At 38.4% G+C, this 26,238-nt stretch overlaps 1 protein-coding gene across 3 annotated transcripts in view; it reads right to left on the bottom strand.

Moving 5' to 3' along the window:
- Window positions 1-1,999: 1,999 nt before the first annotated feature.
- ZNF652 (zinc finger protein 652) overlaps window positions 2,000-26,238 on the bottom strand; it is a 61,879-nt gene continuing 37,640 nt past the window's right edge. For 2 of the 3 annotated variants that reach the window (XM_027519571.1, XM_027519572.1), the window contains exons 2-6: window positions 16,584-17,750; window positions 13,270-13,417; window positions 12,811-12,926; window positions 12,190-12,334; window positions 2,000-4,806 (exon numbers count right to left, since the gene is read on the bottom strand). In XM_027519571.1, the coding sequence (XP_027375372.1) occupies window positions 4,295-4,806; window positions 12,190-12,334; window positions 12,811-12,926; window positions 13,270-13,417; window positions 16,584-17,489 (1,827 nt within the window). In that variant the 5' untranslated portion in view covers window positions 17,490-17,750 and the 3' untranslated portion in view covers window positions 2,000-4,294. Of the gene's footprint in view, window positions 4,807-12,189; window positions 12,335-12,810; window positions 12,927-13,269; window positions 13,418-16,583; window positions 17,751-21,175; window positions 21,271-26,238 lie in introns of those variants that run through there. The other variant, XM_027519574.1, reaches the window with a different exon arrangement.

The following is a 26,238-nucleotide window of genomic DNA, read 5'->3' as shown; positions in this document are numbered from 1 at the left end:
TCATTGTCATTTGTCACAAATGCTACAGATGACAGAAGCACGTTAGCTAGGGTGTTGCTAGTACATAATAATGCCAGTATCTCTTAATGGCTAATGACCTTTCATTCCTGAAAAGGAAAAAAAAAAAAAAAAGATCTTTTGGGAAATTTCCTATCTTGGTTCAGGCAAAGGAAAATTAAAACCCAATATTTACTTGCTCAATTGTAATAGTCTGAAGGAATCCAAGTGGGTTGATTTTTGTAATGGGACATAGTTCATAAAATGTAATTTATCCCTAAATGTAATTTATCCCTTTTTCATCAAATACTTCTCATACAGTCTGGAACAGCATCAAAATGTTCATCATGTTGGTCAGCAACATAATAATAATAAAAGTTGTCTCTTCTATACAGTAGCTCAAACAGAAGGATTTCTCTAACTTTAGTTTTTCTTTCTCTCTTTTTTTCAAACATTAAAATCCCACCCACCATTCTGTATTTCACTAACTGAAATCTTTAAGATGTGGTAAATACACACACACATACATATATATATACACACACATCTGTAATGAATTTCTATGTCTGCTTGATTTTCTTAAAATTTAAAATTTCCAGTGAAATAAAAATTAAGCTAAACAAGCATATCCATTCAACAAACATAAAAACTGAAAAAAAAAGTCAAGAAATAGAAAATCAAAAGTTTACAAGCATCTCTTCAGAGTATTTTGCCTTTAGAATACAAGGGACAATCAACCATATATAGAGAGTGTATATAGGGAACATTCTAACCACAATGAAAATTTCCTTCCAATCAATGTTGGTTTAAGAAAGATGGTATGACTATGGCAATGTCCATGCTCAGTCATTAATTTAGAACAGAAAATGTAAATGGTAGACTGTAAAAGTATATGTAACTGATCTGTAAAGGCTACTGTGAACTATGTAGGAAAGTTTTATGTGGAGACTTCCCTGCCTGCTAAAAATAGGAATCAAATCACAAATATACATGGAAAGGAAGCCACATGCTTTAAACTGTTCATCTGATTTTCTTCATTCAAATGTAAAAGTCTAACTCTGTGTAAGCCTGCCCCTCTCGATTTGAGAAAGCAGCAAGCAGCCTTTCACTAAGGCTAAGGAAGAGTTTATATTTGAATGACAAATCTACGTGAAAGAATAGAAAAATGTAAAAAGAAAATTAAAAAGCAGTATCAACTCAAGCTGGGATTTCTAAGTAAGTCTTAATTCTAGCAATGGTACAAGCCTTTGAAGACAGGAAAATTTAAGTCATGAAAAGCAGCCTCAATTTGATATCTATATGATGCTGAAATGTGGCCTTTGTTGTCTTTAAAATTTAAGTACAGAGAAGGGCTGAGAACTCAAACTCCTCCAGAGTTCTTTTTTTCATAAACAGGTAACAAATAGGTAATAATTTCTGAAGAAGTCACAGGGTGCTGTACCATAGGTGAGAGGGAACACGCCACACAACTGTTATCTTAGTAAAGGATCCCATCAAATGTTTAACCCTGAGTTCGAGTCTTAAGCATGTTAAACCTGATGCACATATATGTTTAAGGCTTCATCCTGCAGTTCTTCTATTCAGAAACATTGTTATGAATATTCTTAATGCATTTCATTAGGCATATGTAATCTGACACTGATGAGCAGCCAATATATTCTGAGCAGTTTTCCTGAAGACCACAAACCCCAAATCAGGGAAGGTATACTTAACTAGGGGAAAAATTTGAGTTTCCAGATTGTTCCATAATATATTTCACTAAGAAACTGTATTGTGTGACAATGCTCATTTTTTAAAGAAGATAATCCTTTTTTTTTTTGCTTCTATTAAGGGTGGTAGTGATTTTCTGCTTAGTATTGGTTTTCCTACGTAGCAGATGTTTTATGGCTATATTCACTTGAATGAAAAAAGAAATATGACTAACTGGATTTTCCAGTGTGTAATTTATAGTACACCTCATAAAATGGTTGATTCTGTAAGTCTCCAGTTAGAATTCAGAACTGCAGCCCAATACTGTAAATTTATTTAGAATAAAATAACCAATTAATTAAGCTCAATTTACATCTTAAAAATCATTTTAATATTGTAAGCTTGGACATGAAAAAATGGTTATGTCCACACAAAGGTGTATACCCACAAATTGTCATGGAATGCCAAGGAAATTGTGGAAGTAAAGGGAGGCAGCCACCAAAGATAGAACAGTCATAAATTAACTTTTCTTATTGGTTTGGGTACTTGAGTGGTCAAAGAATGTATACAAACATTTAAAACAGCATTCTTTAGAAGTTACATCCAAAAATAGGGAGAAAAATATGATACTGAAGATACTTTTCTGCCTCACTTCCAAATTTTCCTATGCTCACCATAGAAGATAAAGGCGATAATCAGAAAGAAAAAAATCTGGAAGTATTAAACCAAAAAGCTAGCAGAGAATACAGCATTTTAAAAATAGGGACTTAACCTCAATGGAGAGTTCCAGTTTTTCCTACCACAGAGCTAATAAGCCAGAAAAGTGCTGCAAATATTTCTGCACACTTAATGTTAAAAATAAAAATAAATAAAAGTCAGGGTTCTGAGTCACGCAAAGATTTAAAAACCCGAGGAAAGAAAAATGAAGAAATTTCAAGATTAAAAAAAACTGAGGAAGGGAGAGAGAGAGAGAGAGTAGACTTTGTGCTGGAACTCAGTTCACTGACATGAAAAATTACAAAACTTTTAGCTATACTGAGTCTGAATAAATGTGATCAGTTAAAAGTAATCTGTTAGCCCTTCTGCTCAGCCTTTTCTATAATGAACCCCTGACTGACCATGCTCTTTAGAAGTTGCCCAAACTCTTCCAAACCTGCCCCAAATGAGAGACTGGCTCTTCTTATCACCAAGAAGACTGCTACCAGGTAATTACTTGCAGAGGACAGGGCAGCAAAATGTCACTTTCTTCCCCTCACTACAATTTTAACTGTGTTGAACAGCTTGAAGTTGTGACTATATCCATTGATACAAGAGACATTTTAGAAGTCATAACCCATTTGTGTTCTTATCCAAATTTCTCAGCCACTATTAGCAACATCATGTTTTGATTTTAATGTACTGTTTTATCTTTCCACAACAATTCTAGAAAAACAAGCAACCTCAAAATAAGCAGAGTAGCAGGAGACTTCAATCTATCATCCCACAAAGGTTGAACCTGAACACAGTTCTGAGGGAAGTGAGACGTGGCTGAGATGAAACAGCCTCCCCAACTTCCTCCTCTTGATGGTGAACAGCTTGACTCAGATTTTCAAAACAGGCCAGCTTCAGGTGACTTCCCTGGAAAAGGCTCAACCCCCTGCAAATCATTCCATTTAACACACTAAACTGAACCAAACGGAACATGGAGGATAGAGCATGTCCGTAAGCCTAACAGACCCCCCAAGTGTTAAGCAGAGATTAAAAAACTACCAAGGACTTAGGTCAAGTTCTGAAAGCTAAACCTCATTTTTTGCAGTAACTTGGTCTGGAGACCCTCTGAGATACATCTACTTTCTGAAGCACCTTTGAGTTGTACGGATGTAAGAATAACTTTGAACTATAGAAGTTATATGCATCTTTAAGAATCACATTTTGATGATTATAAAAATTTTTTCTATTTTACAACATAGGTCCAGCTACACTGAAAAAATTACACCGCTTATTGAAATACATTTCGTTTTAGAAACAGACTACTAAAGAAGTCTATACAAAAACTCTAAAATAATTTCTGTAGTAAAATAAAGAGTGCATTAGGAGAGCTACACAAAGAAGAAATTTTCTGTCTTTCTCTATAATGCTTGATATACTGTGAAACACAGCTAGCTCAACTCTGAAGCCAGCACCAAAAGCTGAAAATAATTTGTTACGATACACAGTGATACAATTAATGCTCTGGATTAATCTCACAGCCTTCCCGATTAGTACAAAGGAAACCAGGCCTGTCCCCTCTTTGAGGAGAAGTCCAGGATATAAAAGCAAGCATACCTCATCAGCTGATATGAAATTATAAAATTCCACAAGTCTGAGTATTTGAAATTTATAAAAGTCACCAGAAAATGCAAGCAAATTGGGCTTTACTTCGGTGGTTCCCTGGTTTAGATGACAGTTCCCTCCGTGAGCTCAAGGTCTTCTTGTTCACTCCCTCGGATGTGCTGATTCACCAAGACAATGACAAAGCTCTTGGTGGAGGCTGAGAGTCTGACAGCTACAGAAATGCTCACCAACCCCCTCTCTGCAAACTCAAACAGGGGCACGTAACTCGTGGAGAACACACTTAAGGAGATGGATGTTAGTGATGCTGTGCTGCACTGTTCTTCTCTGCCAGGTGCCGCAGAAACGTGTCCTCACCCTGGCCTCTGTTATTTAAAGGCTCACTCTTAAAGAGAGCTGGAGGTGGGGGCAGGTGAGGGACGGGGGGAATGGGAAGGTGGTGTGGGTGGTGAGGGTGAGCGTGGATGTGAAGGTGTGAGAAGGGGTGGGGGATGGGCCGAGGGGGCAGAGTGCCGACAGGGTTCATACTGACGGGAGGGGCGGGGGTCGTGGGGGTGTTCACCGCAGAAGGAACTGGGGTGGCTGGGGAGGTTGTGAGTGGGATCTGGACAGCAGGCGGCACGTTCACGGGGCTGGTCACCCGGAAGCACTTCTCCTTGTGGGCCTTAAGCATGTTGGAGAAGCGGAACCGCTGGCCGCACACGTCACACGGGTAGGGCTTCTCGCCTGTGTGAGTCCTACGGTGCCTCTTCATGTTGGGGCGGCTGGTGAAGCTTTTGCCACAGATTTCACAGATAAAGGGTTTCTCTCCTGAGATGAACACAGACACAAAGACATGATTAACACACTAGGCGGTAAGTATGTGCTCCAGCTACCCCTCATATTAAATAAGGTTACCACTCCTCTCCCTTACTGCATATTATATTCGGATAGTCATGAAAGAGTCCCCCAAAGTTGGGACTTCACAAAAAACAGCAGACACAACTAAAACTTATATACAACCTACCATCGGGGCTTGGGTAAAAGATTAAAAAAAAAAAAAAAGGCATCTACAAAAGTGATCTCCCACATCCTACAGGAAGAAGTGGTCGGATGGCTTTCCTGTGCTCAAGAGGACTAAGCCCACAGATGAATCTCTGCCTTTAAGCTAGGCCAGCTGATCTGTAAGCAATTTCTGGCATTCCAACACAACGCAGGACTTTGCTGAAAATGTCCCATGGAGTAAATGAGTCTCCTTATGTCTCCTCGTTGCTAAGGCTTCGCATGTGGCTTACTTTTTGGTATTTGGGGAAATACTGGACTGACTCACCCTACAACATGGATTTCACAATGCAGTGTTTCTCTGCAGGCAGTTTTCCATCACATGGGACTGTCTGCATATCTGAAGAGCACTCAGTGGTCCTGGCTCCAGTTTACTAAATGCCCCCAAGAAATTCTGACCATCAAAAATGTCCCCATACCATTTCCAAATGCCCATGGGTGTGGGGAGGATTGACAGGCAGGCTACCGTTCTTGGTGGAGAACATTTGGGATAGGGAGCCAAAAAGGAAACAAAACCCCATAATTCTAAGTGCACCTAGGGAGGAACTTGGGTTTGGGTTCTAAGGGATTCATTTTTAAGCTTTCCTTTGGACTTACTGCATAGTGGACTTACTGCTTATTCTATGCTGTTTGCCTGCCCCTCTCCCCAGGTCATAGGGGAGAAACAAAAATACGTGTCTGTGATCACTTCACCCAGAATGCTGTGGTACGGTGTGCAGTACCTGTACACATGTGCTTCAGTGACCATGTGCTTGTATTTGTCAATTCCTTCAATGCTCAGCGTATGTAGCTTCTATCTTTACTGTAGCTCCTGCTACAAGAGTTTGCTCTCACTTCAATCACTGCTCCCTTTCTTTCTAACAGATGTCCTTATTCTATTCAGTATAAATAAAAGATACTGCATATTGTTCTAATATGCAGTATTACTTACTATGTTCTAATCACTTAACATCTCATTAACCTTTGGTGATCCTGACAGCCTTATGAGGGAGGTATGTTGTTATCCCTATTTTACTGATGAGGAAATTAAGAAACTTGCTAAAGATTCTATGGCTAGCGGAGAGGCAGGATTTAAAATTCTGCAGAATGGCTCCAGACACAAAAACCACAGCACTTTATACCCCAATGCTTTGTGCATTCCTGCACACACAAAGGAATGTTATTTTCTTACTGTTTTCCTCCACTTTGAGACTTCTAACCCTTTGGCAAACACCTCTTTATCCATATTGCAGTCTTTACTTCTCTCTGCCTTTGAAAACGGAAATCTCCTGGTGCCCTCCCCTTCAATGGAAGCCAGAATTGCCCTCACTTCCTGAAGCCTGAATTGAACTGTCAGGACAGACCAGTCTTCTCCACTGTTACCAGTACTATCTGCTGACTAGAATATTTCTTTTATCTTCCTACCTTTCATTATTCAATCACTGCCACTCTTCACTGTGATTCACATTCATCTTTCTAGATACATTCTGTACCCATTTGCTTTCCTTCTTTTTAATCCATTTCCTCCAATTAAAAACTTAAAATTCTCTGTTAAATGGAACTGATCAATTGTGATACACTTATCTAATGGAGGGTGTCATTAAAAACAATATTTTAAAAAGTATAGAAATGTAATTCTTAACATGAAAACCTATAATCTATTATCTATAGTCTATTAAATAAAACAAGCAAGTTATGAAAATGTATGTATGTGTTATCCACTTTTAATGAAAAATGCATATAGGAAAATATGGAAAAAAATACAACAAATGTTACAAGTGATTATCTTTATTTATTTATTTATTTTTTTGATTATCTTTAGATAATGGGTTTATGAGTGATTTTTATTCTTTTTTATGCCTATATGTACTTCCTGTTTTCTAAGATAAACATGATTATTTGTATAATAAAATGTTTTAAAAGCACACCTATTTGATAACCTATTAATCCCCTTGACCCTTTCCTCCTTGACTCTCCAGAGTTAACATTCTTCATTCCCAACAGCCATATGGAACCAGAGCCAAAGGACCTAATCTTTGATTATTAATCTAATACACGCAAACACTCTCCATTTCACTAATCACTTTGTTGGTTCACTATACATTTTACTGACTGAAAGTTTACTAAATATATGGACTTTCTGTTATGTGTTCAAACCTGGCTCCAAAACTGGATTGCTCTAATCGTCTCTCATTTGTAGTCTTCCAGGCTATAATGATTTGCTACAGATAGATCAAAAACTATTAGAATTGGTCTACCACAAATCCATGTATTCAAATTTAAATGAGTCCTTTTTACTACTTACTAATCTTTTATCCATTTCTTGAGGTCCTACCAAATTTTCCACATTTGCTGTTCGAGACATACACCCACAATTTCAACTAACTCTAACTCTCATTATTTATTAAGCCCAATCTTTTAACTGTGCTAATGACTGATGATAAAGTTTCCCTGAAACCTCAAGGCAAGATTACAATGAGGCTGAAACAAGGAAAAATAAAAATATAATACTTGAAATCAACCACCTGTACAATGTCCCATTTTAAGGAAATGCTAGTAAATGGGTGGCTGGAGGAGGTACTAACATCTAAGTCCATCAGGGTAACTAGAAACACATATATCAATACACCTTATGATGTGACCTGTTACATACAGATAAAGCTAACCTAATTGTAAGAAATAGTATTATAGTGAATCTGAAGAACACACAATATAAACGAAGAGAGAATCTGCAGGGAAGATTAAAGAGAGCAAGAATTTGGCTAGTTAGCTGTCTTCTGCACTGTTCAAAGGAAAAACTGATCTGGCCAATAAACATAACCACTCTAGTCTGCTTATGAGTATCCATGAGCAGCATCAGAAATCTGTATATCTATACATCTGGCCTACCATAAGATTACAGTCCTTCACGTGGATTACTGCAACAGCCATCTGACTGGTTTCAGCTTATCTATTCTTGCCCCCACCCTCCAATCAGTCCACTCTTCACACTGTGAAGCCAGAGTGAACTTTCAGACAGTTGTGTCACACTCTGCTTAAAACCATTTAAGGACTTCTGACTGTCCTCAGAATAAAGCTCAAACTTTTCTACGTGGCTTATCCTGTGATCCAATACTTGCTTATTGCTCTCAGGTATCATGTCTTATCATATTCCCTGCCTCTTCTCCTCCCCTAATTCATCAAATTCTAGCCAGTTTCATTTAGTTGTACTTACTATGCTCTCATCACCAAACCACTGTTAGGCCTTAATTGTCTATCACTATCACCCTAATCTGACAATAAGGTCTGTGAACCTAGGGACTATTTTAACCTTGTTCATTACAGTAACCCCACTGAGTAGATTCTTAACATCAATAAATAAATATTAGTTAATTCTAAGACATGCATTCCCCCCATACTGACATCTGTGAAACTGATATATACCATAACAATCGATGGCATTTCATTCTTTAATTTGCAGCATTTTCTTAGTGATATATAAACTTAGCTTTGTCATGGAACTGATGACTTCTTGAATTCAATGAAGGTTGGGACTCACCATTAAGATCATTCAATTACCTTCCTTGCCTATAATTTCCTGTCCCTGACAATCTTGTGATTATAATTTAGCAACTAATATAAATTTTATTTTAGGCAAAGTATATTCTGACCAAAGAACATAAGAGTTCTGAACCACCTATCATTCAGGCTTTTCATTGTAAATTAGCAATTTTATTAATACATCATTAAGACTATTTAGCATACACACACAAAAAGACTATTTAGCACACACACACACAAAGACTATTTAGCACAGATCAATCCCTCTGATCCTGACTGGGTACGCTGACAAATTCTGGAAGTTGAGAACAGACTCTGGGATGGTGCTTTTTGCCCTCATGATGTCCTGTGTATCCTTCCATTTTATTACTTGCTTCCTTAAATTTGTATCAGAATAACTTAAGTATGTGTTTCTGGAATCAGATTGCCTTGGACAAGTTCTTTACTCTCTAAGCCTCATCTGAAAAATGAAGATAATAATAGGTTACTGTGATAAGTTAAAAATTTGAGGAGTATTTGATCAAATTCAACAGTATTTGATACACAGTAAACATTCAATGCATTTTATTGCTACTACTACTATTATTATTACCATTACTATCACTGGACTATAAGCTTTTTAAGGGCAAAAACCAGGCCTTAATTCATTCTGTATCTCTAGGTACTTAGCACTATGCCTGGTACAAGGAGAATTAGCAATTATTCTATGTTGAACTCACCCCGTGTCCACACCATCCCAGGAAACCCTGCCTGAGGGCTGGTCGCCTCCCTAGATAAGATCTGCCTCACTTCTGTTTAACTGCAAAGAAATAGCCCAATCAATGTCAGTTCCTGCAATGGCCTTAATCCCCACCAAAACACACTCTACAAGTGGTTCCAACCAGCCGTAAAAGAGCTATATTTTTTCTTCTGTAAAAGCTAACCCTTCTTGGGTCCTCTCCAAGGTACTACTGCCATCCTTATTTAATACTGATACCAACGGAACCAGAGGCCTACAGGGGTTGCATAATTCAGGTAAGGCCACACTGCTAGTGAGTGGCAGTGCCTTCCCAGTGTGAGCATCATAAACAATATTAAAAGGCAGATGACCAACCGGGGGAAGTATTTTAATACTGCTGTTAAACAAGATCCAGGGGACATAAATATATACAAAGAGCTATGATATAAAGAGCTACCACAAACAATAAGAAAAAGCCAAACATTGCAATGAAAGGATGAATACAAATAAGGCACAAGCAATTCAGAAAAGAAAATACACTGATACCCAACAAGTGTACTGAAAGAAATGTTCCATCTTACTTAGCAATTAAGTACAAATTAACACAAAAAGAAGCCATTTTTCACCTATTAATTCAAAAATTATTTTATTTACATTGGACAGGGTTGGGAAAATGAGTGCTTTCAGGCACAGCCGCTAAGAGTGTATATGGACAGCTATTTGGTAATACATACCACCAATTCTTAAAAATACACACATACCTTTGCCCTAATAATCCCATTCCCAGGAATTTATCTAAGAAAATAATCATGGATGTGTTAGCCAGAAAGTTGTTTGTCACAGTACTATTAATACTTGTAACAGTAAAAAAAACTTGGAAAAACCTAAATGTCCAATGGGGGACTAGTTAAGTAAAATGGAGATAATGTCCTTAACAGGACCATGGTAAAGGTTATATTGATTAAATGAGATAATGTATGCAAAGTGCTTAAGATAATACTTGGCATATATGTGCATAATAAATAATGGCTATTATTACAACAAATTTATAAGGGCTATTATTACACAACCATTAAAATGATATTACTGTTAATGACATAATACAGTAAAATAAAAGTAGGTTATAATAGAGCATAAAGACCCAACTTTGGTTTTATTACTATATATATATACACACATATATATATATTTATATATATATATATATAAAGTTTTTCACAGTATCTGTATATATATTAAAAAAATCACAGAATTTAAAAAATACATATGCTAAAATGTTAACAGTAGTGATCTCACTGATAAAGATTATAGAGCATTGCATTTTTCATTTTTTCTAATATACTTTCATAAGTATGTACTACTACTTTTAATGAGAAGAATAAACATTTAAGTGAATATAAGTGGCTATATTCCTTTAGAAGAAACAGGAAATGTTCAGGTTGCCTATTTGGTCAAAGAAGAATATGCTAAATATATAAAACTTTGTTTTTATTCAACAAATACATTAATCATGAAATGTACACTTCAGTTTCATACTCTGGACATTTAAGGGCCTGAAAACAGAAAGAAGGACAAAGGAGAAAGAAGAAAGAGGGAGAAACACAGGAGGAGAAGCGGGGGAGAAAGTCCAGGGAGGAAGCAGCACAGGGAGACAGGCAGGGAAGAGGTGGGCGCAGAGGCAGCGGCTCACACGGTGGACCCTTCCAGGCTTGCAGCAGACACTGACTGGGCGTCTACCATGTGCCAGGCGCTGTTTGTGAGTGTGAAGCAGCTTCTGCCATCAAAAGACTTACTTTCTCCTGAATAGTTTCCTGCTGAATTAACAAAAACTGTGCCCTAAAACTGACTCAGAACTGAGAGTCTATCCAAGAACCACCAGACTTTAAGGGGAGAATCTATTAAATACTCTGATATATACCGCTATCTGCTTAGGCTTCAAAGTTAGCATTACCTTTTGAAATGTAATTTACTTAAACTTCTCTCATGCTCTAGCTCTAGCTCTTCTCTTCTTCTAGCTTATTCCTTAAAATCTGAGGTGCTCTGCTCTGAAGGGGAAAGAAGCCCATCAGGCAGGCGTTCTTCCTTGGGCTTTAAATATAGAAATGGGAACTAGAGAGACCCAGACATGGGCAGAATTTCCTCACCGCTCGTAAGCAGGCTAAGCTAGATAATCTCTTGTGGTTCTTTCTAGCTCTGCTACTTTGCAGACTAATAAAACCTAGAATTCTGTGATTAGATTTTATTTAAAAGCTTGAAAAATGTTTCATACTGTTCAGTTTGTGCAAAGACATCTAATTCCAGAGCATCAAGATGAGATGGAGATACAATGCCCCAGTGTTTACACTGGGCTGTTATTCTAACCAGCTCTCTGAAGGCTGGGTGATCAAATGCTTACAAGACAATTCTATGCTATGAAGCATATACCCCTGAAAACATAAAGCAGTTAAAACATTATTTAACCTCAGTTGATGGTTATGTTCATGAAAAGTAGTGAATTTTGGTAAATCAATTCCAATCAAACTTTAAGAATACTGAGAGAGTTTTCTGCTAAAAGCAGTCAATATCCTCCATTTTTTTAAAGACCTAGAATCCTTTCCTCAGAAAAATAACATATACACATACACAAAATAAGTTTCATACAATTTCAGGAGATCCTGTGCCCCAAATAAAGAGTCCATCACCTTGAAGGAACTCACAGTTAAAAGGCACTAACAATACTTTTTGAAATAAAATAAATTGATAAAAGCTTAATTTTTCAATATTATAAATTTGCACTGTTCAATATCAGATTTATGTAAAGCGGCATTTGCACTTAGGATGCAGGCTTGTGGTTTAGAATTTTAAGTAAACAGATTCACAGGTGATCATCAATAAGCGCCTGAGACACATCTGTACCTTTCTCAAGAACTCCTTACCAGTGTGTGTTTTCATGTGCTCGTCGAAGTACTGCTTCATGTTGAAGTCCTTGCCGCACCACTGGCACATGAACTGCTTGTGCCCGATGTGGATGCTCATGTGGGAGCGGAGCTGGTACTTGTACTGAAACCTTTCGTCACAGTTCTGCATTGGACACAGTGGAGACTTCTGAATGCCAGGCAGAGCAGCTTTACTTGCACCCACCCTATATAGTCTGAGATTAGCTTTATTTTTCACACTCAAAATAGAACCTGCTTGTGTCAACTGTTTGGCTCTGTCTGCTGTATTTCCCCAGCTGAGTTATTAATAAAAGGGAACATTTCTTAAATAATTATCACTGAAGTATATCCAACTTCTCTGAATTAGTGAGAAAAGTAAAATAAGTCACCACGTGTTAGTCCCAACTTTAACCTAATCTAAGAAAGTCAACGCTGTGTTAAAAATGACTGCTCTTTACCCAGCAGTGAGCTAACAACACGCAGCGCTCAGCACATGGGTCTGATGCTTCTGTGGAAACGCAGTCTGCGCCTTGCACAATGCATGCCTCTCTTCCCCTGCTCACCACGTACACACACACAAGCCAGCCCCCACACCTGGGCCCGGGGGCAGCCAGGCCTTACCTCGCATCTGAAGGGCTTCTCTCCAGAGTGCTGCAGGGAGTGCACCTTGAGTGACATGCTGCGTTTGAATGACTTTCCACAGGTTTCACAGGTAAATGGCATATCTTTTGTGTGTGCTGCAACACAGAATGCACTTACACTCAGAATCAGTTCACCAAAAGGCTCAAACTGGAAAAGAGATACGTTCTACTGTAAGGACATCTTAATTTACTGCACTCTAATCTGTGAGGCTGTAACAGCAAAGGTGAAAGAAGAACAATGTTGAAAAGAAAGCGCGCTTCCCTGGGTGTGGAAGACTACCATCCAGTCTGGTGATGCTTACTGAAGACATGTTGCATTCGGTTTCAACAAGTCAAAACTGATTCAAATAAGGCCATGTCTCATATGCTGCCCACTTCGAAGCATAAGACACACCAAAGAACAAGGGAAAATTATAGGTGTTAGAGAAAAGCAACTTACCAACCATATGTTTCCGTACATGAGCCATGGTATAGAATTTCTTCTCACAAATTTCACAGGAAAATTTCTTTTCTGCATATCCATGGACAATCTTGATATGTTCATGAAGGGACCAGAGTTTCTTGAACGATTTATTACAGGAAACACACTGAGCAGGATAAACAGAAATAATCTTTATTTATAGGGATTTCCAGAAAACCTCACCTGTGGACCAGCAGCTGAAATTGGCCAAGTTGAATGGGTTGCAGTATCTTAGTTCCCTCGACCAAGGACTGAACCCAGGACATAGCGTAAAAGTCCAGAGTCCTAACCACTGGACTGCCAGGGAAGTCTCATGAAGTGGGTGTGTTTTAGATTTGTGGCACAGACCAGAATCCAAACAAATGCTATTCTTTCATGAAGTCCAGATTTCAAAGCCAACATCTTTATGTTCCATTTCCTAAGATGAATTTTTTTAGAGACACTTTGGGAGTATGAAAACAATGGCAAAAAGTAAGACAAAAAGAAATACAAAGTTCCACTAATATCAAAGAATTGACTGCTTTTATCAAATTAGTATTGTACCTTTGAAAAGAACCTTCACATTTTTTTTTTAAATATGGATTACCGTAAGCAGCTGTTTCCTACACATGGGTTACTATGTAGTTAATATGTGTTTACCAGAGAATACAATCTAATTTTAAATTAACATAAAAGTAAGATAAAACAAAGCATATGTGAATGGTTATAGATCTACAGAAGAATAACAATATTTTTGTAGCTTAGCGAACATATTCAGAGTCTTCATTAATACAAACTACTTATATTTTACTATATTTTCCTAATTTTCTCTATTAAACATTTCCCTCTGGCAGAATTTAACATAACCCCTCAGCTGCTGGTATCCTCCCTTTTCCTGAGGAGCTCAGATCCAGATCTCGTGCAGGCATCTGTAGGAGACACAGGCAATCTACCTACTGCCCTCTATTATGCATCATTACTAGTCTAGGATATCATAACATGTATCAAAATAAAATACTTCTGGTTAAAAACAGTATTATGACGTTCTAGGTAACCATCAGACTCTGTAATACATAAGGGAAAAACTTGTTACTTGCTGCAAAATTTAATAAAGATCTCTGAACACACTGTCACTTCAGGAAATGAGGACCAAGAAGAGTCACAAAGATAAGCCTCTGGCTGGATACTGCTGGAGGAAAGGATAGACAAACCCTATAAGCCATTCATTCTGTAGAGCAGTTTTAATTTTTACTTGTTATTAGGTCATCAGGATTAGAAATGCAAAAACAGTTCATTCAGCAGAATCCACAAAACTTAAATTATAAGTTTAAATGAAATTACGGTGAGGAACAGTGAATACAGTCACACAAAAAAAGGATTTATTAAACGTTTTCTTTTCTGCATTTCTTCTTCTTGTTTAGTCGCTAAGTTGTGTCTGACTCTTTGGGACCCCATGGACTGCAGCCTGCCAGGCTCCTCTGTCCACGGGATTTCCCAGTCAAGAATACTGGAGTGGGTTGCCATTTCCTCCTCTAGAGGACCTCCCTGACCCAGGGATTGAAACCGCATCTCCTGCACTGGCAGGCACTGGCATGCCAATTTTTAACCAGCAGAGCTACCAAGAAAGCCCCTTCTGTACTTAATGAAGCAAAGTTAAAAGAAAAAAAAACCAAAAAGCAACTACACAAACATCAAGATCAAGAGACACCTTTTCAGCAACGGATCATTACAGAGCTAAGTCTGACCCCTAGGGTGCAGCACCGCATCGCACTCCCTCTGGCCTGAACTGCCGCAACCAATTGAGAACCAAGCCCGGCACCAGCAGTTACTGAGTGACAGGCGCCACGATTCAGTCTTCTTTTATTTACCAAGTATGTCAGAGGTCAAGTCACAACTGATGGATCAAAACGCAGCGAATTTCTAGCAAATGTAATTTATATATCTATTTATTTATAATTTTATTTATTTATTTTTGGCAGTGCTGGTCTTTGTTGCTGCGTGGGCTTTTCTCTAGCTGTGGAGAGTGGGGGCTGCTCTCTAGTCGCAGTCAGTGCTCAGGCTTCCCACTATGGTGGCTTCTCTTGTTGCAAAGCACGGGCTCTCGGGCACAAGGGTTTCAGCAGTTGCAGCACATGGGCTTAAGAGTTGTGACTCTGGGGCTCTAGAGCACAGGCTCAATTGTTGTGGCACACAGGATTAGCTCTGGCATGTGGGATCTTCCTGGATCAGGGATCAAACCCATGTCTCCTGCATTGGCAGGCAGATTCTCTACTACTGAGCCAGTGGGGAAGCCCCTAATTTATATTTTTTAAAAATCTCTTTAAAGTAATGATTTCAGTTGTTGATTAAAAACAAGAAATAAAAATGAAAAATAAGGAACATTCCAAATCAGGACTACTCCAAGAAACACACTGAAACCAAACGGTTTCATCTTCTACAAGCAGTTCAGCTTAAGTATGGTACAAGACATTTCTATTTTACATATCTTTTAGAGACATTAATAGACTTACCTTTTATGAATGAAAATTCACATTCATAAATATGCACTTACATGTGCAAACCAACACAGCTCAACATAATATAGTTTACACAACATAATTAGCACACCTCTTAACCTATCACAATGTAGTCCTTTCAAGACACCAACCTGGTTTGAATACCGTGTTTTGTTACTTTAGTACTACACAGTAGCATTATATAAGCCTACCACCAGGTAGGCAATATTTTCAATTAGCTCAGCCTCCTTTAAAGTTTGTATATTCCCATGAGCTTAGCCTCTTGACACATTTAGTGCTGTCATCTCTCCACTGGTTTAGAAGCAAACTCACTCCTGGAGATCTTCCATTTCCACCAGTCTGAGTCATTATGGTTTTTGTCCCCAACAGCTGTACTAAAACCTGGCATCCTTTCAAACCTTAGAAAAGGACCTCTCTCTACTCCTGACTTTTACTTGGTATCTCCCACCTTGACAGCGAAGACACGAGAATGAACTATATTACATGTCTTACAAGAGTAAATCTCAGTGCCAAGTCAGTGTTGACTATACCTCCTTGTCAATCACCTATAACAGATTCCCTTTTCCAATGGACCTGGGTTCCCACTAGTCCAGCGTCAGTTAAATTTATGCTTTTGAAAGAAAATGTTAAGCCTGGTTTTGAAAATACCAAAGCAGGGGCTTAAAAAAAAAAAAGATACATTGGTGAAAACTGTCCCTTCAGCCTCTACTGTATTTATTTTCTTGGGCAGATACCAGGTGAGTCTGAAACAGCCAGGTTCTATCCTGGAAAGTTTGCCCTCTTGGTGATAAGACCTACCTGAATATTTTTTTCACAGTCTGTTTGCTGGTGAAGGGACAGCTCACTTTCCAGGACAAACTTCTTGCCACACTTATCACAAATCTGCATGCGCCTATGAGTAACGTTCATGTGCTTCTCCAGGTACCAGCGAGTATTAAACACCCTGGGGCACTTCTCACAGGTCAGAGTCTCTTTCTCTTCACACTTAGCTTTCTGGACTGCTGCTTTGGGCTCCTTTGTGGCCCGCTTCTTACGCTTAGGTGGCTCTACACTCTTCCTACGACCTCTTGTAGCTCTGGGAGTAGGGGAAGTGGCAGCTGCGGCAACAGAGGCAGCTCTCCTCGTTCTCCTCTGTGTGACGCTGACCTTCTCCACCGTCTTCTCCTTTTTCTTCTGCCTTTCGTTCTCTCCATAGTCATTGCTGTCATCCGTGGCCTCTTCCTCACTCTCTTCCTCTTCCTCCTCACTGCTTGTCTTAAGAACAGGAGTCTCTTTGGACTGAGAAGAGACACCCTTTTCCCCTTTAGACACATTTAACGTTTGATTATTAAGGTTTACCTCCACTATGATCTGCTCCCTTTTGTAGGAGACTTCCTCCTCCTCCTCTTCCTCTTCTGTGTCATCAGAATTCTCTCGGTCTTCTTTAACACCGTGCACGTCAGACACTGCTCTTGTCTCCCTGAAATACGGCTGCTCCTCTGTTTCATGGAGATGTGGCTTGCTCATCTTGGTGTCCACTAACACAGAATAAGGACTTCCTGATTCCCTTTTGTACACTTTGGTGGACAGGTCGAGTTCTTGGTTGGCACCATGATAAAAGGAAGATGGCACTTGACCGCGGCGGCTATCTTCTTGTGCCATTCCTGCTCCGTGCACAGCACGGTTTTCAGCCAGCTCCTGACAAGAGCTGGCTGTGTGGCTCATTAGTAAGTGGCCTAATTTATTAAGCAGTTCAGACTATAGAGAATAGGTTTAAAACAGGATAATCATTAAGACTCAAATCTTTTTCTATCCATGAAGAATCACTCAAACGGGGGGGAAAAAGGTATTCCTGGAACCTCTGTGCAATTCTTCCAGTGTGTTGCAGCACCAATGCATAAGTCAAAAGGTTTGGTATTATGGCAAGAGCAGAGCACTAGTGATTTTCCTTTTGCAGAGAGCTGCAAGTGACTTGGAGCATCCTATCTGCAAAGAAAAGCAAAGAGAAAAAAGATCAGATATCTCTTATTTCCTTCTTATAGCAGGCACTGACATCATACAACAAACATATCTTAAATGATTAAACTCTTTATATATACAATTCTTTATCCGCTCAAATGGTTCAGTGTGGGCCATCATTTTACTGCATTACATGAATTCAACAAACATGTGTTAGAATGTAAATTCTAAGACAGCAGGAGTCATTATCTGTCCCATTCACTGAGATATCCTTAGAGCTTAGTACAGTGACTACCAGCACTTAGCTGGTATTCATTACATACTTAATGATGCTTAGTGAACATCTGTTTTTGGATAGCAGTCATTCTCCTAGACATACTGACATGGCAGAATATATGGTCCATGTCCACAAGGAGTTTACAGTCTAGATACACAGTATGTGAGGTCCATGAAACACACAAGAACCTCACGTTGGCTGGCTCTCTTTTCAACATCAGACACCACCATCCACCACAGTGAGAGCTTAAGGAACAAACGAAGTAGTGGTCTAGGCACTGTGGACCCAAAAAATAAAGCAGCTAACTGACATAACAATAGAAGAGAGAGAGAGAGAGATCCCTGGCCTTAAATAATTTATAATCTAGTTATAGATATCATTGTTTTCAGGTTTATTAGAATAATTTCAAAGTTGCTAGGTATTTTTAAGTTTGTTCTATGCATAGCTCTCTAGATTCACTCAATAACCAGATGATTTTCATGTGTCAGCTGCACAGAAGTCTAAATTCTAAGAAACAGTAGCCATAAAGCTGATATGGTTCCAGGAAAAATAAAATCATCCATTAAAAAAAAAAAAAAAAGATGAGAAGGGTGCATAATTTGCTTTGTGACATACTTCACATTGCTGTTTAGCCAACCACTTAACTTCTGAGTCACATAACTATTACTACAGGCAAATACCCCGTCTAATTAACAGAAGGAAGGAAACTAGTCCTTACTGAATAGCTGCTATGTGCACAGACATGGTAAAGGTGCTCATTATTTGTTATTTCTATTTAATACCCACTATGAAACTTTGCGGTTGAGTTTTAAACTTATTTTAAATCTTTCATCAAAGTAATCACTAATAAAAAAAGCATCCGCAGTTTTACAAATCAAATATACTGCAAGGCTTATAATAAAAGCAGCCATCCTCTGCCTACTCCATCCCATCTGAGTCCTTTACCTGAGACAAAAGTGTTTCTTTTAGCTGCTCCTCTTCCCTTTCCCCTTGTATTTACTTTTATATTTCTAAACAATGTGGTTATATTTCTTTTCTTTTTCTTTTTTTTGGCTGTGCCACATGGCATGTAGAGTCTCAGATCTCCCATCAGGGGTTGAGACCGGGCCCCTGACAGTAGAAGCGTAGAGTCTTAACTATCAGACCACCAGGGAAATCCCTGTGATGATATTTCTATTTCTTGACTTTTTTCCCCCCAATTTGACACTACCACTTATCTTCCACTATAGTTTTCTTACCTTATTGCTCTCAACTCTCCTTTCATCCTCCTAATATAGCTGTGTCACTTTTTTGTAAGGTATTTATTGCTTACATTATTATGACCATAATAAGTAATTCACAACTATTTCTATCATTCCTCTGCTACTGTCTCTCTTCCATTTTCTAAACAATTATTTTAGGGAATTCGCTGGTGGTCCAGTGGTTAGGAGGCTGTGCTTTCACTGTCAAGGGCCCGGATTCAATCCCTGGTTGGGGAACTAAGATTCCACAGCCGTGTGGCATGGCCAAATAAATTAATTAATTAACTTAAAAAAATGTATTTTACTTTCATTTTAGTAAAATTTCAGAAAGGAGCAGTGATAAATGCCACCGTGCTTTACTTGACATCTTTATATATATATATATATATATATATATATATATATTTCTTTGTATTTATAAAAGAGGAAATTATGCCTATGAGAGGTTAAATAATTTGTCTAAGATCACATATCTGTTAAATGACAGAAGCAATATTTGACCCCAGGCCTGACTCCAAAGCTTTATTTCTACTATAACAGATGACATTCCAAAATAATTTAAACTCAACTCTTCCTGTAACCATATTGCTTTTTAATCAGTTTTATACCTTGTATTTTAAGTAGGAAAATCACAGTAGCTTTATTTTGTATTGCCCAAACTTCTGAAATAATGTAAACTACTACAAGGACCAGTAAATAAAACGGACCCACATTAATTATCTCAAATTAAGCAAGGGAAGAGAGACAGTAAAATTCAATTAACCAGCAAAAAATAGGAACGGAACAAAATCATGAAGGAAAATAAATGAAAGGATATCCTCTATGGCAGTCAGTCATTCATGTGCTCTTCCCAAATATCCTGGCCCTCAGCCTTCTGGACGCACGACAGGCCTGCACTTTCTGCCTCTGCCCCTCCCCAGGAGTCGGGTGGGGCCGCAGGGCTACTTTCGGCCAGTACAGTCGAGTGGCAGTGACACGTGAAGAGCAATGTGAGACCCTCCAGGCCTCTCCTCCACTGTGACAGCGACCAGCAACCCTCAAAGTGACGACTGCTTGGCTGCTGTCAACCTAGGACCCTGAGTAACACAATGACCCACAGGATATGCACAATGCAGCAATCATTAGAATTCTTTTGTATTTTATTTAACTTGAGGGAGAACATGTTTTCAAAGCCACTGAGATCTTGTGTTGTATATTACTGCAGCATAACCTGGGTCTCTCCTAGCTGCTACAGGTGGAATCCAGAAGTGTGGTACTGTCTCATCAAAAAACCTAAAGTATATGGTGAAGGCTAAGGAGTTAGGGAGAAGGAGGTAAGGAAAAACTTATCAGAGGCTAAAAGGATAGCAGCTCATAGTGTGCAGTGGTGAAGAGAGCTAATATGCCTTGAGAATTTATAGCTCTAGTGGGAAAATGGACCATTAAGAGATTGTGTTGGTTACTGCTGGCTGTATTTAACAAATAATTGGATGAATTCAGAAAAGAATCAGTTTCCAGCGATTTGTGGGGTCAGAAGAGTCAAGTGCTTAACCCAAAACTGAGAAGGTCTCTGAGCTACAAATGCTGATCAGAGTTCAGTCTTGAGGCAAAAATCAAATCAAAGATTTGGCCTTTACAACCACTGATAAAACTTCCCAATTGCTTAAGGTACTGCTGAATAAAACAGCTTTTCTAAAAAAAGACTAAAGAGGGGTTCTCTCATCAAAACAGCCTCTTAGTCTGTTTTGTTACTAAGCATGTTGCTTTGATGTGAATTAGTTCAAATGCTATTAGTAAATAAGGAAATGATGTCAATATAACACAGAAGTTAAGTTGGTTTATATGCATTTTTCTCTTGTTGGTAGTAACCAGGCAAAAGCTTTCCCAAATTTAAAAGAAAGCCTTAACAATATATGAAAACAATAAGAAAAAAGCTAAACATCCCACTTATGTACCTTTCTTTAATGCAAGTCGTGGCTGATTCAGTTGCTTCATGAACCTGCATTTTCCACTTTATATCTGGTGAAGCTGAGGATATATGTTTCTCCTCCTGTGTTTAAAGAGGAAAGTTTTTGACTGCTGAATCATATACCACACCACAGATCAAATTTTTACTATAATGAAATTAGTTTCTATTGTAAGTGAATGTCTTGAAGACCCCAAAGTCTCAGAGGAAGAAACAAGCATTCCGGAGACTGAGTCTGTAAAGCTTCAGCCATCTGATGCTGACTGCATATGCCAGTGGAGATTTAATATGCTATTGTTTTTAATTATTTTGTTTTTATTAGTGCACTGGCTACAGTGGTCCACAGATTTTGAGTCTGCACAATCCTATTTTTTCCTATAAGCCCTGTTTATTTTAGTGCGCAATTTTGCAGAATTCAGGAAAGCATATATGGCATTATAGCAGAAATACCTGTACTCAAAATTCAGTCAAGAAAGAAGTATGAGACCAATAAGGCAGAGCCACACAACAAATCTATGAAGTATGGTTAGAAAAATTATGGATGTGGCTAGGGCACATGGAGCTGACTGGAAACAAATAAGTAAAAAGCCAACTAAGTTTTTGAGGGTTATACTGCTAAAAGAACCACCAGCCTACACTTGGGAGGCTGTGACTATTCAAGACTTTTTCTTTTTGGCCACACCATGTGGCATGTAGAATTTCCCTGACCAGGGGATCAAACCCATGCCCTCCTCAGTGGAAGTGGAATCTTAACCACTGGACCACCAGGGAAGTACTCAAGACTTCTAAAAAATGATCTTTGGGTTCCCAAGCATCCATGGCAGGAAGTGGATTAAAAAAGCTGTTCATCCCCTTTAGGGGGAATATTCCTCATTGTCCATTTGGAATACAGCCAAGGAACCTAACAGGAAAAAAGGAGGAGGCTCAAGGAGATTAAGCCAGGGAGCAAAGAAAGAGCAGACAATTGAGTTAAGGAGCAAACTCGGGATCTTGTCAAGAACATTCACCATCCCTGGAGGGGTCCCTTCAATGACTGCTCAGAGGGACTGCCGTATTTGCTGTATGTCTCCTGTCCTTCCCCTTTTCAAATGGGAGGTGTTTTTTTTTTTTTTTTTTTTTTTATCATCCTGCCACTAGTCACCACTGTACATTGTTTGTGAGGGCAGCCAATCATTTGTCAATTTTTTCCTTAAGTCTATGGATCAAAAAGAGCAACATTTGGGCCCTATGTAGAGATGACCACGCATCATCTCCTCACAAACAGACCACCAGGATCACATCCTTGCATATCTGCTCAGAGATCCTGGACTTCAAGCTTAATGCCATGATTGGATAGGAACTTAGGGTTTTCTACCTGGGGATGAAGTGAGTATATTTTTCCTGTGTGAGAGAGTAGATCAACTATTAATCAAATATTTTCAGCTGTCTGCCTGGCATAGGTATGATATGTTTCCTGGCCTCGCCTAGTTACATGGGACCATCATGTTGTGAAATAAGCAATGTGAGTCACTTCTGAGCTAATGAGAGACCCTCTGGACTTCATTTCCCTCTTAGCATGATGACCAGTAGAGTACAAAAAGGTGGCTGGTTGTTCCATCAGCCTGGATCACTGAGTGACACAAGCAGAGCTCCCCTGCTGATCTATCATGGCCACGGAGTGAGAAAAAAAATCCCTTCATTGTTTTAGTGAACCAGACTGGGACATGGTTTGTTACTGGAACACGACAGCTAATGCAGTTTTTATGAATATATATGCATACATCAATGGTTTCAGTCTTAAGCTAAACAGAATTGCCAGGTGCAAGTTAAAAAATCAGAAAGATAATGAGATCAATTTTCTACTTAATAAGTTAGAAAATAAGACTTTTCCTTTTTTAAAAAAAATTAGACTTAAAGGGCTTTATTCTATTTTTTTGTGGGGGTGATGCTGCATGGCTTGTGGGATCGTAGCTTCCTGAGCAGGGATTGAACCTGGGCCCTGGAAGTAAAAGCACCAAATCTTAACCACTGGACACCAGGGAATACCTCTCCCCTCCTGTTTTTTGGCTTTATTCTATTTTTAACGACATACGCATATATGGGACCTTCTCTGGTGGCTGCAGTCCAAGAGATACAGGTTAGATCCCTGGGTCAGGAAGATGCCCTGGAGAAGGAAATGGCAACCCACTCCAGCTTTCTGCTAACATTTTACTTTCTTCATTTGATTTTGGCACCTTTTCCCTTGTCTGAGTTTTGATGATAATCTTCCTGTATTTTCTTTCCAGAAAACTTAAAAATATCTCTTAAGGGCACAACTGAGTAACTTTTAAAAAACCAAAACCACATTAGGGAAATTAAAACCTTCCATGTTCCATTATCCAACTCTTCATGTGTAACTGAGGATATAGTTCTATCCTTACTTATAGAGTAAGAGCTCTAACTTACCTATTACAAATCATCTTAACTTAGTTTTTAAGAAAACTAAGTGAATATATTGAGCTCTAAGAAACTAAAGACAGACAGAAGAGGCAAATGAGAAGTAACTTTCACTGATATTTAAAGCTGTTCTATAGTATTAAAACAACATAAGTCCATCAGTTCTTAAAGATAATTTTCTAAAGTGTCATTAAAATAAATTCCAAAATAAAGTCAGTCATTCTTTAGTGTTCTGTTATAATTAATGTATATAACTTGGGGGGAAATGTAGTATGTATGTCAGGGGTACACAAGCTGAGAAGCAGTCAGTCCTGGTACTCTATAAGTTGGACCAGCTATTGGCAAGAAAATACAATTTTTTTAAAAAAGTTAGAAAATATGTCAGCATATATATAGATAGTAAAGTACAGCCTCCAGAATGTGCTTTTTTCAATGCCATTTCCCCCCAAGTGGACTACAAAATAAGTTTATGCAGTCCTCAAGGGTGTTTATTTGAATTTAGTTTTAAAAGGAAAACAATTAATTTTGTTCCCTGAGAATTTTAAGTTAATTTCAACAAATTTAACTTTTTTTTTTCCTACTAAAATATGTACCTGTGCATTCCCCTTGTATGTTAAAAAGATTCTATTTGGGATGAGTCTTTTCAAGTTGAAAAGGCAATCTTGTAAGGTATATCAATCTGGTACTTCTGTTTACTCTACTTCCTTCAGAGCCGTGGCCCCTGACCTGTTTCCAAAGCTCAAACCACCCATGTGCTGCCAGATCCTGGTCCTGCCAAACGGAGAGGTTTCTAAAGCATACAACTACCTACAAGGCTCAGGCCAAAACTAAAACCATCAAGAAATGGAAAGGAAAAAGGAGGGAGAGATAAATAGGTATCAGCAAAGTTCTTTCCAAAAATAATCCATTAGGAAGAATGGATAAGATGGGTTTGTGACAGCAAGGGTCTGATGTTTTAGTCAAAGCTTTCTTGCTTTTGCTTAAGGCTATTCATTTCTTTCTTACTGGGAAAGTATGTTAGGGACACTTTATCAAATAACAATTAATCTCAAAGTCTTTGGATGGTCAAGTAATTATTTAAAACCACTAACTATATGTTTAATATGAATTTAAAAAGTAGAAATCTGAAAGTTTGGAAGATAAATTGCTTTCAGGTGCTAAAATCAGGAAAGTTCTGTGAAGGATAGTACATTTCAGGAAAACCTGAAAGGCGGGCAGGTTTCAGAATGGCAGAAATGAAGGCAGAAGTAATAATTTGTAGCACAGGGAAATAAGAATGGGCTAACGGTGAGGTACACTCCTGAACAAGAGACAGTATAAGTTGTTTAGTTTTATTAGAATACAGAGCTTGAGCAACAGAGAGATGGCAAGATAGGTGAGTTACTACCATATAGTGACAAACCTTAAACCCTGGGCTGAAGAGTTCGTAGTTAATATGGATGACAAGATAGAGCAAAGGTTTTCCAAGAAGGAACTAATATAATTAGAGTCATGTTTTAGGGGTCAAATTATATCATAACAAACAATTGTAGACCTATATTTAAGTATGTCTTATATATATATATGTGCTGTGCTTAGTTGCTCAGTTGTGTCTGACTCTTTTGAGACGCCATGGACTGCAGCCTGCCAGGCTCCTCTGTCCATGGGCATTCTCCAGGCAAAAGTACTGGAGTAGGTTGCCATGGCCTCCTCCAGAGGATCTTTCCAATCCAGGGATCGAACCCAGGTCTCCCACATTGCAGGTGGATTCTTTACCATCTGAGCCACCAGGGAAGCCCAAGAATACTGGAGTGGGAAGCCCTATCCCTTCTCCAGGGAAACTTCCCAACCCAGGAATCAAACCAGAGCTTCCTGCATTGTAGGAGGATTCTTTATCAGCTGAGCTAACCGGGAAGCCCAACATATACATGGTAAAACAAATATACAATTAAGCAAAATAGAATAAATTTAAAATATGTAAGTAAATTGAAGTAGAAAAAAACTAAAGTAGGAAAATAAGAAAATACCAGGAATTAGGATAAAAACAAAATGAAAACACAATTTTATTCTAAATACTATATTAATACAGACTAAAATTTACAATATCCAAATGGCAACTTTAAAGAGTTCTTTACAAGAATGCATTCTTTATCAAATAATTAACTCCCTACTTAGTGACTGAGTTTAAGACTCATGTTCACACTAAAATCTTTATATATATATTATATATATATATAAAATACAGTAGGTTCCACTTTCAGTAGGCCTAAAATAAGTGATATCTTACCATGTCCTGTTTTTTCCTTAAAAATCATCTGTGAAAGCAGCCACTATGAAAAACAGTATGGTGATTCCTCAAATTAAATTAAAAATAGAACTACCTTTGATCTAGCAATTCTACTCCTGGGTAATTATCTGAAGAAAATGCTTATGTTCATTGTAGTATTATTTGCAATAGCCAAGAAAAGGAAGCAACCCAAGGCATCGATATATGAATGGATAAAGAAGATACAGTGTGCACACACACACACACACATACACACACACACAGGAATATTACTCAGCCATGAAAAAGAATGGGCTTCCCTGGTGGCTCAGTGGTAAAGCATCTACCTGCTAATGCAGGAGATGCGAGTTCAATTCCTGGGTTGGGAAGGT

Source organism: Bos indicus x Bos taurus, chromosome 19, assembly GCF_003369695.1.
Source record: "Bos indicus x Bos taurus breed Angus x Brahman F1 hybrid chromosome 19, Bos_hybrid_MaternalHap_v2.0, whole genome shotgun sequence".
Lineage (NCBI taxonomy): Eukaryota > Metazoa > Chordata > Mammalia > Artiodactyla > Bovidae > Bos > Bos indicus x Bos taurus.
This window is presented reverse-complemented; position numbering and strand designations above follow the sequence as displayed.